Below are 14,486 nucleotides of genomic sequence, written 5' to 3'. Positions count from 1 at the left end.
ATGTGTAGATGAAAGAGAGTTAAGTAAACAACAATGCATACGATACCTTTAAAGGAATAATTACATTAAATATAAAGTTTCTGATTAGCAGTCATAATGATAAAGATGAACTATGTTATAGATGGAAAGATAATATTTCTTAAATATATCTCCTTTAAACATGCATACGATTGTATGTGTGTTCCAAAAAGGAAATTTGGAGCTAGTGGAGTTAAAGGAAAACACTTTTGAAGTTCCTAAAATAACCACATTCTCAACTTCAGTGTTAACTTGATCATTCAAAAATCAATATTTCACACAGTTTAATATATATAATGTTGAATCTGTATTCCGTTTGGTTTGTTGTGTTGTTAAACTTCAGATAGGGTTGGCTTTAGAATGAGACACAAAAGCTCTAGGGGGAAAAATTAGGAAAAAGTAGATAACTAAAAATAGGAAAAAAAATTACCCTTTCAAAGGGGTCAAATTTAACCTACGGTACATATTTTATTTTTAGTATAATAAAATTATTAATTCTATTAATTATTAAATATGTGTTAAATTATTTTATTTATTAAAAAAATAAAAATATGTTAATACTTAATGCCTTGATGTAACTATTTATCTTAAATTTATAAAAATTCTAAAATGAAATTAAATAAAAAATAATAATAAGTACAAAAACTATATATTAATCTAAACTATATCTTAAATTTGTAATAAATAATTTATATTGTGGTATATTATTTCAATTTTTTACTATTATTTTAAATATTGAATTTCAATTTAAAACTAAACTATAAATGAAAAAAATAATCAAAAACTACTGTTTTTTTCAATGCGAATAAAAACAATTCATAGAGCTCTTCCCAACAAAATATATTTGAAAATATTTTTATTCAAATAATTGTTCTAATATATATATATAATTTAAGTTAATAATGGATTATATTAAATGTTTGTTAAATTATTACATAATATAGTCATAAATTTATCTAGAATTATTTTAGAACTTTGTAATTTTTTATTTCAAATTTATTAAAATAATATCGTTAGGACTCAGTTATGTATAGACTATCGTTTTAGAATGGATAATGATATTTACACAACATGTTTTTGACAACATTTGAACATTGATTATGTGTCAATCTGTGATTGGTCAAAAATTACTCTACAATAATGTTTATGATTATTATTATTATTGATTGTGGAGTAATTTTTTATCAATCACAGATTAACACGTAATCAATGTTCAAATGTTACGTAATCAATGTTCAAATGTTGTCAAGAAAATGTTGTCTAAATATCATTATCCTTTTATAGTTTAGTTATATGTTACTATTGGTAGAAAAATATGTATATAATAAATTCTAATTTAATTTTTAAAATGCGAGACTTTAAACAAAATTTCTTACTAAAAATAAGAAGTAAAAACATGTTCCTTTGAACTCTTTTTTGACTGTTAAGTTTTAAAATTTATATTACCTTTCTCCTTTAATGCACTGCATTGCCTTTTAACTTTGCAAACCTTTTTTATTTGTACATGAAATATTTATCTACTTGCTTAGTGGAAGATTATTCCATCTGATAATATCAATGCACCATGATTGGGCACCCAACAACTATAAATTGATAAAACTATTTTCTAGAGAAATAAATGGATAATAAATAGTATGAAAAGAACTCCATTAATGGCACTGATGAGGAAGAGACACCTTATGAAGTTATGTTACTTTATCATAAAAATGGTTTAAACCTCTAAAAGTCCAACACCAATTAGAAACTATTCCCTTAAAGTTTTACCGTCATAAGTAGTTGAGGGTGTTTTCCTGCAACCATTTCTTCTTGGTTGATGGGTGAAGTTGCTGGTATCCCCAGCAGAAGGGTAGTGTTGGAATATTAACCTTTGAAGAAGTGGCAGAAAGGTTTTTGAGAGCCTTACTTGTGGTCCGTAACTGCTGATGGCAACTGCTCAGTGGTCACAGGAACTACCATCCAAAGTCGCCACTTAACTTTCCTCTTCCCTTAACTTCCATTCCTTCCATCTTCCTCGTCTGTTTATTACAAATGCAATAAGAGGAGAAAGAACAAAGCTTAAGCAATGGAACTGAACAATCATTTTCTTTTATGCCGAGGTAATGAAAATGGCTTCACAAGGAACATCTTTCTTTTTCTCTCTTCTTTATATGTTTTTTTTTTTTTTTTGTTTGCATGCCAATTCTCTCTCGGATCAAGTCCAAGTGTTCACCTTTGTTGCTTCTTTGAGTTTTGTACATTTTGAATTAAAATATGTGCATGCATGTCTACCCTTTTGAGTCTTCAGCTTGTTTATTGGACTCACGGATGTGAATAGCTTGCCTGACCCGTTTTTTGTTGTAAAGTCTTCTTCTTTTGTTTTTCTGTCATGAGTGGTAGCTGAGTTTTTTTTTTTTTTTTGGTCTTCGTGGGATCTTAGTTTCTGCGATGACATATTTGTCTGTTTGCTGTTCTGTGAAAGCGGAATCAGCAATGAGATATTTGGGAATCAAATGGAGAGTCTTTGATTCTGGTTTTCGTAGAAAATGCTTCCTGAAAAAATTGGTGGGATTCTGTTTTTTGTGATCTCCCAGCTGTTTCACTGATGATCGAAGGGTACGACAGTTTTGATCTGAACCTTGTTTCGGGACTTTTAGGTCTCATGCCAGTGTTCTGCATTTTCTGTTGGCTATTTAGGAGCTGTTTACCATTTGAACAAAATTGAGTATGCAATGGAGTTTTTTTTTTTTTTCTTGTTTAGTTTTAAAATTTTATGAAGTCTTATGCTGAAGCCTGGCGAACTGAATCAAGCTTGTGATCTCATGGTTGTGCTGAAGGAATTTGACTTTGATAAGCGGTATTAATCTTTTACTTTCCGTGGGAGACTGAGAAACGATGCCAAGCCAGCTATGGTTTTCACTGCCAATGATTTACAAGAATGGAAAGATTTTCCCAAAGGACTCAAGGTTCTTCTTCTTGAGGGAGACAGCATTTCTGCTGCCGAGATAAGAGCAAAGCTTGAAGCCATGGACTATAATGGTACGACTTTTTGGATTCCTTCTTTTTGTTATGGCATGGCTCACTTCTTTATCGACATCTAACAATTCCCACGTATGGCCCATAGTGGGTAAGTTGGTCCCATCTTTCTATCCGATGGCATCTTGTAAAGCCTCATTGCTTTACAATTCGTATATGGTCAATTGGTATAATTGTGGTCTCAGATTTTAGTTCCTCTGTGGAGCCTAGAAATTTTGACAAAATTTAGTTACCCTTTGGAGCCTTGAAAATTTGAAACAATTCCTTCCACCTTATTTTTTGCATGCTCAGTGTTTTCACATATGGGATTCCTTTGCATCTTAAGAAACTGCTAAAGTTTTTATTTACACTAAAACTGTTAGTGTTTTCAAAACTGAAATTTGTCAGTAATCTGAATGATACAGGCTAAATTGTAAAGATCTGAAGTATAAAAAATGGTTAGTTATCTGTGTCTGAACTATCATGTCTACACTAATTTTGCACATTGACGGTCCTTTCAGTTGCCTAGACATGGATTTATTAGTAAAAAAAGGCTTCATGAAACAAGTTTAACTGAAATTATATCTTATGTCTTGAGGATCAGCCCAAGTATAATTTGATTTTTATTGAAGTCGCATGGTTCTTTTACTATCTGCTCCTTGTCTTCCGCATCCCTGCCATTTCTTGTACATGCTTGTTTTCTCTGCTCATTTGTTTAGTAAATTTCGTGTTTCTGTACAGTTTCTACATTCTGCGATGAGAATGAAGCCTTGTCAGCAATCTCAAGTAGACCTGAAAGCTTCCACATTGCCATAGTAGAGGTAATGGATTTTCATTTTCTATATAATGAAAAATCATTGTGCCGTAATTGCAAAATTTAAAATTAGAAAATGAAGGTCTTTGTTACTGCCAAACTTAATAAAATATACTTCTTTCATTGGTATAAGTGGAAAGTTTTTGAAGTCTAATCACTAGGGATGACTTTAGTCATCTATATATTTTTCCTTTCTATCATAAGAATTCTTGTATCTTTGTTAGTGTTCTATATCTGAATCTTATGATTGTTATAACTTTGATGATATCATTTTTAACCGAATGCATTCATCCTAATTGCAGGTGAGTTCGAGCAGTAGCCAGGGAGGTTTCAAATTTCTTGAGAATGCCAAGGACTTGCCAACAATTAGTAAGTATAACCTCTGTCAGTTCTTTAAAACTATAAATCTTTGGTCTATAATAATGGTCTTTTAAAATCAATTATCTCGTTTGAATGCTGAACCAAAACCAGTTGCAGATAAGGAGATAAACATCAATATGCCTTTGAAGTGCAATTTGGGAGAGGTTGTAATGCATTGCATGCTGTTGTTTTCATACCTGCAACTTGTCATTTTTTAGTGTTTTTTTGTCAACTGAATTTGTGAATGATCTAAAAGAGAACATTGCACGGAAAATATGGGGAAAAGTTTGCTTCAAAGCTGTTTTCTGCTCATTTTAATCTTTCTTACCAGTGATATTTCCAATTTCTCATGTAGTGACTTCTAACAACCATTGCCTGAACACCATGATGAAGTGCATAGCGGTGAGCTTACATCCTCATCATTTATGCTTAAATATCTTATTAAGCCATATTATTTGAGCTAAGCTAACTGCAATCTTACATTTCAATGTTAGGCTTTTTTTCTTAATTGTAGTTAGCCAATTCAAACATTTGATTCATTCTAATTATTGACAAAATTACTGATAACTTATTTGGATTGTCTTTTCAATATTTTGCGCAAAAATATGATCTTTAACTCACCAGACAAGTACGTTTTCCTTTGGTTCTGATTGTTAATGCAAACTTCTTGACTCGGCTCCATATTTTTTTTAAGCTTGGTGCAGTTGAGTTCCTCAGCAAACCACTCTCTGAGGACAAGCTCAGAAATATCTGGCAGCATGTGGTTCACAAGGTCTGTGATGTTGTATTGATACTACCATGGTATTTACTATTATCTTAATATGAGAATAATAATTTCTCATATGATTAAACTCAATCAGGCATTCAGTTCTGGGACAAGTATCCTGTGTGAATCACTTAAACCTGTCAAGGAATCTCTAGTGACTATGTTGCAGCTCCCAACAGACAATGAACAACATGAAAGTAGAGTATCCATTGATATAGAGAAAGTATCCAAGTTTACTGATAATGATGATGTACTGTCTCCTGGAAATGATAAATATCCAGCTCCTTCAACCCCACAATTGATGCATGGGACAAGATTGTTAGACGATGGTGATTGCCAAGAGCAGACTAATTGCTCCACAGAAAAAGAAAGTGGGGAACATGATGGAGAATCTAAATCTGTCGAAACTACATGTGGAAATTTGAATGCTGAAACTGAAAGTACTCCTCAAGAAAGGAAATCTGATATGACTTTACCTAGGGAGGAAGTGAATTTAGTTGACGATTCCAAGGTTGAGAGTATTGCCTCTCAACATACACAAAAAAGAAAGGTTCTAAGCAACCCTGACAAAAATACAAAATCTGCAAATAAAGTAGGCATTCTTAGTGATTCTTGCGAGATAAAGCCAAGTCGAAAGAAGATGAAAGTAAGTTGCTTTATGACTATTCATTCTTCTTAGGATGTTTTTGTTCCTCTAATCCACTTGTCCATGCTGCTGTTTTCTTGAAAATTACAGTGACTATGTAACACATTTGGGAAAATGTTTCCAAACTTGTGTTTAATCTGTCCATGTTTCCATTTATTGTGTTTGCATTCCTGGAGTTGATCAAGAAATCTAGGACATGGTTCCATTCCATATTCATAGTCATGAAGTTATAAACAACTGAAAACTGATAATGAATTGTTAAACTTAACTAATCTATGATAGTAAATCAAGTACTCTTTCCACCGAGTTACAGTTTTGGTATTTGTTTTGGTCTCAGGTAGACTGGACGCCTGAGCTGCACAAAAAATTTGTGAAGGCAGTTGAGCAACTAAGCATTGATCAAGCCATTCCTTCAAGAATATTAGAATTAATGAAAGTGGAGGGCTTGACAAGGCATAATGTGGCAAGCCATCTTCAGGTCATTATGTACATTACAGGTTATGATTGATCAATTTCTTATCTGCAATACTTAAACAGGTTTTTAAATAAACAGAAGTACAGAATGCATAGGAGACAAATCTTTCCCAAGGAAGAAGATCGGAAATGGTTGAATCAAAGAGAAAGGAGCTATTGTGTTCAAAGACCAATTATGGCCTTTCCTCCATATCATTCTAATCGCACCCATCCTATGGCTCCTATATATCCTATGTGGGGACAACCTAGCACTCAAACGGCTGGCATGCATATTTGGAGCACTCCTGGTTATCCCTTGTGGCAGCCTACTGCTGAACATTGGCACTGGAAACCGTTTCCAGGGGTAATTTCTTTTCTTTTTTTACAAAACTCAAGGATAATGTTTTGATGTTTTTTCTTCCATGTTATAGCTCTCAGGCTTGGGAGATGTAGATATTGCGGTTATGGATGTAGTTTTACCTGTGGTTACTTGATCTTTCAGATGCATGCAGATGCATGGGGCTGTCCAGTGTTACCGGTAGCACCTCCTCAAGCTCCTTTTCCCTGCTCTAAGGTGAGTATCAGCATAACAATGAAGATATTAACCTAGTATCTATAGTATTTTGCATGTTAATGATTAATGTCTGTATGTGCGATTCACTTTTGCTAGTTATTTATCTGTGATACTAATAATAGATTTTTCATCAAATCTCAGAATATGCCTGCATTGCTCAATGCCGATGCAACAGGTCACACGTTTACCATGCCACAAAGTTCCTTAGAGCATTATCCGGTATGCAACACTTTCAGTTTTTTTTTTCCTATTCGATCATGGTAACCATTAGCCTGTCACTCGTATATATGCTTTCTAATTGCGTCTCAGGAAGTCCATGTTGAGATAAAATCATACCTGACCTAAAATAACCTCTGAACTGAGTTTCGAATTGCATGAAATAGCATGGTGACGTGTAGGAGTAGGTTGGAAATGGTTTTCTAAAAGGCTGCATGTTACAAAAGTTAAGTCTTTGATAAACTTTTTGTATAAACACCAGGAAGAAAATAAAGAAATAAAATGAAATAGTTTCTTTAATAAGATAAAAATTAATTTATGCGTAACTTAAGTTAGTTTTCAGAAAAGATTAAAGTGAGAAAAATTGTGTAAAAAAATAGGAGAAATTTAATTGAATTTCTTCTCTTACAAGTATTGATTGAGAAGTGAATGGAGTGGTGTGGTTGTAGTTAAAGTTGAATGCAGCAGGGATGAATTGATTGAGTCTTAGTAACTGAGTGAAGTGGAAACAAAGTGGCTGTGATCTCTCACAATATGTAGTGTGTTACGATGCATGCATGCAGGCAGAGGAGGTTGTTGACAAGGTTGTGAAAGAGGCAGTAAGCAAACCATGGCTACCCTTGCCTTTGGGCCTGAAACCCCCTTCGACAGACAGTGTGTTGGCTGAGTTATCAAGACAAGGAATTTGCAGCATCCCTCCTAGGAGCAGCAAGGGTTGAAATTGAGAGTGACATTAATGCATGCACCAAGAGTTGTTCTGATGGTGACCAACCAAAAAGGTGGTCCACCTGATCAATAACACCCTGTAGCAATTATTTTTGTTTTCCTAAGTGTAATGAGGTTCCAACAAAGAGTTGTTGTTGGGACTATTTTGTTTTACCTTATTTGGTCCCATCACCACCCCACCAACCAATTTTAGGTCTCTCCTATTCCGCTGTCTGGTTACAGATTCCATGATGAAAACCAACAAGTAGACTTTGTTTGTTCCTATCCAAAGCCACATGCCAAAACAAGGTAACAGGTAATAAATGAAGAGAAAAGTCGGGTGCTTTAATGCAGTGGTGAACACCCGATAGGCAACATGGGCGGTGCAGAATTTGCCACGCATCCATTGATGCTCTCTTCAAAACTTGTGGTTGTAAATACATGATGAGCATAACCTTGTGACTGGGATATCAATTGTTCTGAATGTGGTACTTTTGGGGGCATAAAGTGTACCCATAACAGTGATTTTCTATGAGGGGTGGGGGTCTGTGGGATGCTTAATAATGATGAAGATGATGATGGGGTACACGTCGTGAATAAAGTTCTGATTTTTACCAAATTTGAATCGACTTATCCTAAGTCGCACATCCCGTATTTGTTCTTCGTTTTTACTTATTCTTCCCTTATAACAAAGACAATCGTTGATATCATTGCGACGCATTAACAGAGAGAATGCAGTGAGATAGGGATCGAAAATTATGAACTACTTTGTTGGTGGAAGACGGTAGGAGGCAGATTTTGGTTTCTTCATCTATTCCTTTTCTGCAAAATTTTGAAATGAATAAAGTCCAATTTTAAAAACAATTTTTTTTTTTTATTTTAACCGAAATACAGTAATAAATATATGTTTTCATTTAAATTTACAATTTTCCTTTTTAATGATTACCACCTAAATTTAAATAATGAAATGACATTTTAATCCATTTTATGAGAAAATTAGTGGTACTTTAATAGTACCTACTTCATTGTACACTACTAGGCATACTTTTGGTACTATTATTAGTCTGCATATTGAAAAAGGGACCTATTTGCTAAAAATGTTGGCTCCTTCTTCTTTCATTATCATAATTTTGACAAGAATTTCCTAATTTGTATAAACACCTTTTATATTTTACTTGAATTCAAGCTTTTCCTCCCCTTTTACAGAATTAACTTATAATGGTTTTCAATTAATTACTTTTCTACTTTACATTAAAAAATTACTAGTTAAATCTAAACATAAAAAAAAAAATAGATAACAAAAAGTAGGATTCAATCTCAGTGTTACTAATTTTCTGTTAAAGGATCAATAGGAAAAAAATCATAGACATAAATGCAAGAGTACAAAATAGTTATCTGTTCATGGTGATTATGAGACTATTTAGCTTTTAACTTTTCTGCAACACTATTTTTGTCATTCCACACACTTCATCACTTCATGTGAAAAACATGGGCGGCGGAACATGTGATAAAATTTCGTAATAACAACATTTTCACATACCTACATAAACAACAAAACCACATTCTTCACTTACCAATATTTATTTAAAAATGTTGTATTTACTTAGGGCATCTATTGTCTTTTAGAAAATAATTTCTAATATTACGCCTTCACTTGAATAAAAAATTCAGCTTTCGTTATATTCTTTACTTGCTATTCTACTGCTTACTGGCTTATAAAGATTAAGACATTTTGGTTGAAAAAAAATAAACTCAGGATTAAATGTATAATATCATTTTATTATCATTGATATATGAAATCATTAATTTGTAACATGTAATAATAATATCGAGTAATCCAGGAAGTATCAACAATAAATTTCTGTAAATTGATTTGAGTGGTGTTGACGGAGAAGGAGAAAGAGAAGAGTAGGGGTGAAAAAAGAAAAACGGCGGTAGAAATAGTAGGAACCGAAGGGTGTTATTATATGATTAGCAATAACACAGAGGACCTGTAGCCCAATTTTTGGGTTTAATTTTACTTTGCTTCGGTTTTTCTTCCTGCACCTCTATTGTTATCAAAGTGCTTTTGAAGTGTAGCAAAAAATAAATATTTTCTTCACAAACTCAAATATTGATCACTATAAGGAAAACACTGAATAAAATAATGTAAGGTGGTTGGCTGGTTGGTTAGTTGCGGTGAAAGCCTCCATGCAAATTCGTTTTAATAAGCATTGAGATGACGCCAGGAGTTATATTAAAAACTCTAAGAAGGCTCTGGAACGTTATTAGTATTATTCTAAATCTGTGCAGAATTTTGAACATTGAATATGTATGTTTCAATGAGTCTTTTACTGTCTAGACTATCATACTATATAATATTAATAGTTTGTGAATAATTATTATTGCCGTAGTTGGAAGTGCTCTTTAATTTTAGCAACAAATTTCGTATACCACACATGCTTGTGGCTCAAACCTCACGTAATATATATTATATTGATTTTGCAACCAATAAGGAGTTGTAATCTGACGTCACATTTCGATAATAATTTCTAATCCCGATATTATAAAATGGGTAAAAAACAAATTGGAGGAGGCATTATGGATAATACCAAAATTGGAGTGAAAGGTTGTGATAACTAGGACGGTTGTGACCATGAATATAAAATAACTACAATTTTGCATGAGACTCAGTGGGATTAGTTTCAGTTAAGGTGGCTCTTTTTAGAACTCTTAGTTAATTACGCGTTGTTGGTTTTATTTATTAACAAATGTAGCTAATCTCATGCACTTTATGGTAATTAAGAAAGGTAAACAAATTGCTGCCGCCAATGCTTCATGAGACAATGAAACATGTTATATACTCTCCTAAGGATCTTAAATTGTAGAATATTAACATATAAATAAAAGTTATTGAAATGTGGATCTTAAAAAATCTAAAATAAAACTTGTAAGTTTGAAATGGTTTGATATAGTGAAATTCATAAAATGAAATAAACAAGATGTGGTGAGAGTATAGTGTATAAAGTATTGGTAATGAAAATACTTTAGAGTATTGCTTGTTAGAAGTGTGTTTTAGGTCTAACTCAACCTCACAAAATCAGCTTGTAGAATAAGGTCTGCATCCATTTATATATACATTTAAATGGTCTTATTTTTAGTCGATGTGAGACTTTCAATATTGTTTGCTTTTGTTATATTTACTAATTAATGTTTTTGTTTATTTTTAATCGGTCTTGATTCTCAAGTTGTTGGTATCAGAAAAATTATACTTATTAATATATACATGATAAGTTTAATTTTTAAGACATCGTACCAAACAACATACAAATTACCTCTATAGTTTACAGCTCAATTTCACAAATTATATTTTATTCTCATACAGTGAAACAAAATCTATATTATTTACAATAAGGACTTCTTATATATAATATGATGATATTTTTTATTACATATGGTTAATTGATAGTTTTTCAAAAGTTTATTTAGCTTACATGTGTACTTCCTTTCTTTCTGGAAATCCATATTAGATATTTCACAACAAGATGATATATATAAAATATACATATTATTTTAATAATTTGTTTACTTATATATATATATATATGAAAAAATTTAAAATATATAAATGAATATAAAACTTATCTTCACCTTAGTTTTATAAAAATAAGTTAAATTTACTTCTTAACATATTATAAAAGTCATTTAAAATTCATTTTAACAAAATTTATTATCAGATTACTATAGAATTACATATTTAATTTCATATACAATAAATAATTATATATATATATATATATATATATATATATATATTGTGAACAGGGTATTTTTCATTTCTCTTTTGAATGACATGATATTCAACTCATTTGAAATTAATAACATAATTAATTGGAACAATCCTGTACCAACTCATTTCTGTCGGTATTTACAACCTGTACTTTATACAACAGAAAGCAAGTCAACTACTTAACTTTGGGTATTTTTCGAAAGATTTTTTATTTTTTAATTAATGTTAACTATAAAGATATTTATTAAACAGTTAAAAAAAATCAGTAAAATGAAAAAGTGTTTTGAAGTCTTAGAAAGTAGAATAAGCAGGTTTCACTTATCTTATATATAAACATAGTGTGTTTCTTAGAGGAGAAGCTGAATCTAAGTGAAAGAGATTATTATTCTGTACGCGTGGCTTGCTAGCATCCAAAAAACCGTACATATAGCATTAAAATATGGAGAATGATATTTTAACACCAATTTTTGACACCATTTTGACATTATACATGTATCAAAATGTGATTGGACAATTTCTAATTAAAAAAAGCTGAGACAAGAACATATTTGAAAGAGAAAAGGAAAATAAAATTTTAACACCATTTTTTTGACATCATTTTGACACTGCACACGTGTCAAAATGTGATTGGACGATTTCAAATTAAAAAATAAACTTTGGTTTTTTTCTTCCAAACATACCCCTGTCTCAACTTTTTTAATTTGAAATCGTCCAATCACATTTTGACACGTGTGCAGTGTCAAAATAGTGTCAAAAAATGGTGTTAAAATATCATTTTCCAAGAGAAAAACCAAAGTTTTTTTTTTAATTTGAAATCGTCCAATCACATTTTGATACGTGTGCAGTGTCAAAACAGTGTCAAAAATTGATGTTAAAATATCATTTTCCACAAAATATCTTGTATAAGGAATCAGTGGTCGGAGTTTACCCATTTCTCACCTCCATACACTGTTACAGGTAATTGGTGTGGGCCATATCTCTGCTTTAGTTCCAGAATATGACAACTCATTGCTTCCTTCTTTCCCAAAGTTATAGTTTTGGCTCTTACAATTTATTCTCAAATATATGCTTAGAATATCACATTTTTTTTTTAGTAATTTAGTACTTGTTCAACTTCAATTATTTTGATTTTATTAGAATTTCAAATATAATACTAAATCTCATATTAGATAAAAGTACTATATATAAATAAAAACTTATTAATTTATTGTTTTAAGATTTTAAATAAAAAATAATATCTCATGTAATTATATTCAGATTTAATTGGTGTTGTCCGTAATTATATTTTTGTATTAATTATAATTTAGATTTTTATGACAGCTCATGTACAGTAATCCTCTGTGTAGAAAGCATTAAAGAAAGAAAAAAAAAAAAAAAAAAGAAGTCATAATCTATCATCCCATATCCAAAAAGAAATGCATCTAAATTCTGGTGTGTCACATTCAGCGTTCCTTTAAGCGATTGATCCGCTACTTTAAAACTTTCGGTTTCTGACATAATGAAGAAGGAAAAAATTAATTCAGAACTATACTTTTACACTTATAATGTATACTCAATTGCATTCACCATCATTTATTGGATGTTTGCCTACAAGTAAAAATATAAATTTACTCTAATACGGTATATTAAATTAAATTGTACCAAATAATTCACTTATAATTCAATAACTTTTATGTATGAAGAAATCCTTTTTCTTACCTAAATTTGACTTTTATAGGCTATGTCTACACAAGATTCCCCCTACTCACAATTTGTGATGATCCGACAAAATCCAAAAATCTATAAGTTATAAAATCTCTTTTAGGATTTAAATAACTTTCATTAGTTTCATAATTTTATTCTATCAAGTAATTAAAAATTAGGTCAGACTAATTATTGTAAAAATTAGCAAATTTTGTTATGCATTTTATAATTAAAAATAATGTACAATTTGATTACACATTTCAAACATATTTAAACCGACTTTTATTTACTTTTCTCCATCACATCTTTCACTTCTCTTTCTTTTCTTCTCGTGTTTCTCTCACGTCAATCGATTCTGGCGTGAATATAATTTTCTTTCTTTTATTATGTTTGATCAAATTCTTCGAAGGCGAAACTTAACCAAAATATAAATAATTATAATTTGATTTTGACGAACTATAGGTTTTAGATTAGTAAGTAAGTCTGAAATTGAATGAAAGAAACCCGTTGCAGGAAGTCAACAACTTTCACTTTCAACAGTGTAATAAGGTATTTTGGTCTGCGTCGGTTTGAATTGTGATATTAAATAATTGAAATGATTACTAATTAAAAGTTGAAAAATTAATAGATATTTTGATTAATAATTTGGGATATTGAGAGGATCCAAAAATAGAAGAAAACGTAAAAAGATAAGTACGCCATTCAAAGCACAGCCGTAATCGAATTGTTATTGTGGTCACTGAATTTCAATGATGGGAACAGACAGCACCAGCCAACCAAGTTATCATTACTAAAATTAATTGCATCACAAATCTCACCGTTTAAATTTAAAACTTTACCTTAAATGTGTTAATCATATTTTAATGCCAACTACTACTTCTTTGATTAATTGATATTTGTTGATTATGTTCATAGTGCAAGGTTTTGGAGGTTATAATTTGCAACTCTCATTTTGCAAATTTGGGACCATGCTAATAAAGCTTATGATAAGTTAATGCTTCTTAATTCAAATTGCCAAACTCGTAATACTCTTTCATCGTAACTCTATCTCTTCGGTATTGGCTCTCACATCCTCTGTAATGTCACCATTATTTTCAAATACGTTGACTTTTTTAATTAGTAGTACATGTTGTGGATGTATCCGCGTCTACTTTATCCTATTAATGAATTTCACCTTCAAATTTTTTAAAAAAATCATTGTGATTGAAAAGAATAAACTGTGTTGAATAAAGACAAGTTTGGAGAGAAAAATGGTGGCTCTGTGAAGTTGTTTTCTGATGATGGTGCAGATGCAAGAAATAGAGGAATGAAGTATGAAAGACAAATTTGGAAGGAAAGGCTTGCGGGAAAGGGAAGGAAAGACAGCATTTATGTCTTGTTTTCCATCACAAACCCTCAATAATGTGTAGGAAAACAACAAGCACATAAGCAACACCCAACGTTATATGTCACCATGCTTATGTCTTTATTCTTTCTTGCATAACTCCACTG

At 31.3% G+C, this 14,486-nt stretch overlaps 1 protein-coding gene across 3 annotated transcripts; it reads left to right on the top strand.

The window, feature by feature from the left end:
- The first annotated feature begins 1,666 nt into the window (after positions 1-1,666).
- Positions 1,667-8,188, top strand: LOC106769136 (two-component response regulator-like APRR2). Of its 3 annotated transcripts, none has more exons than XM_014654622.2 (12): positions 1,667-2,114; positions 2,832-3,033; positions 3,751-3,830; positions 4,126-4,192; positions 4,539-4,585; positions 4,878-4,955; positions 5,044-5,595; positions 5,933-6,073; positions 6,149-6,412; positions 6,551-6,622; positions 6,764-6,841; positions 7,402-8,188. In XM_014654622.2, the coding sequence occupies exons 2-12, from the start codon at positions 2,904-2,906 to the stop codon at positions 7,555-7,557; spliced, it is 1,665 nt and encodes a 554-aa protein (XP_014510108.1). In that variant the 5' UTR covers positions 1,667-2,114; positions 2,832-2,903; the 3' UTR covers positions 7,558-8,188. The 3 variants fall into 3 exon arrangements, with proteins under 3 accessions (XP_014510108.1, XP_022639109.1, XP_014510109.1); XM_022783388.1 differs by having other exon boundaries at positions 2,756-3,033; XM_014654623.2 differs by lacking the exons at positions 1,667-2,114; positions 2,832-3,033 and adding an exon at positions 4,295-4,347 and having other exon boundaries at positions 3,815-3,830.
- Positions 8,189-14,486: the final 6,298 nt, after the last annotated feature.

The sequence above is a fragment of the Vigna radiata genome, chromosome 7, assembly GCF_000741045.1.
Source record: "Vigna radiata var. radiata cultivar VC1973A chromosome 7, Vradiata_ver6, whole genome shotgun sequence".
Taxonomy (NCBI): Eukaryota; Viridiplantae; Streptophyta; class Magnoliopsida; order Fabales; family Fabaceae; genus Vigna; species Vigna radiata.
Note: the sequence above shows the minus strand (reverse complement) of the source record. Positions and strands in the feature narration are given on the sequence as shown.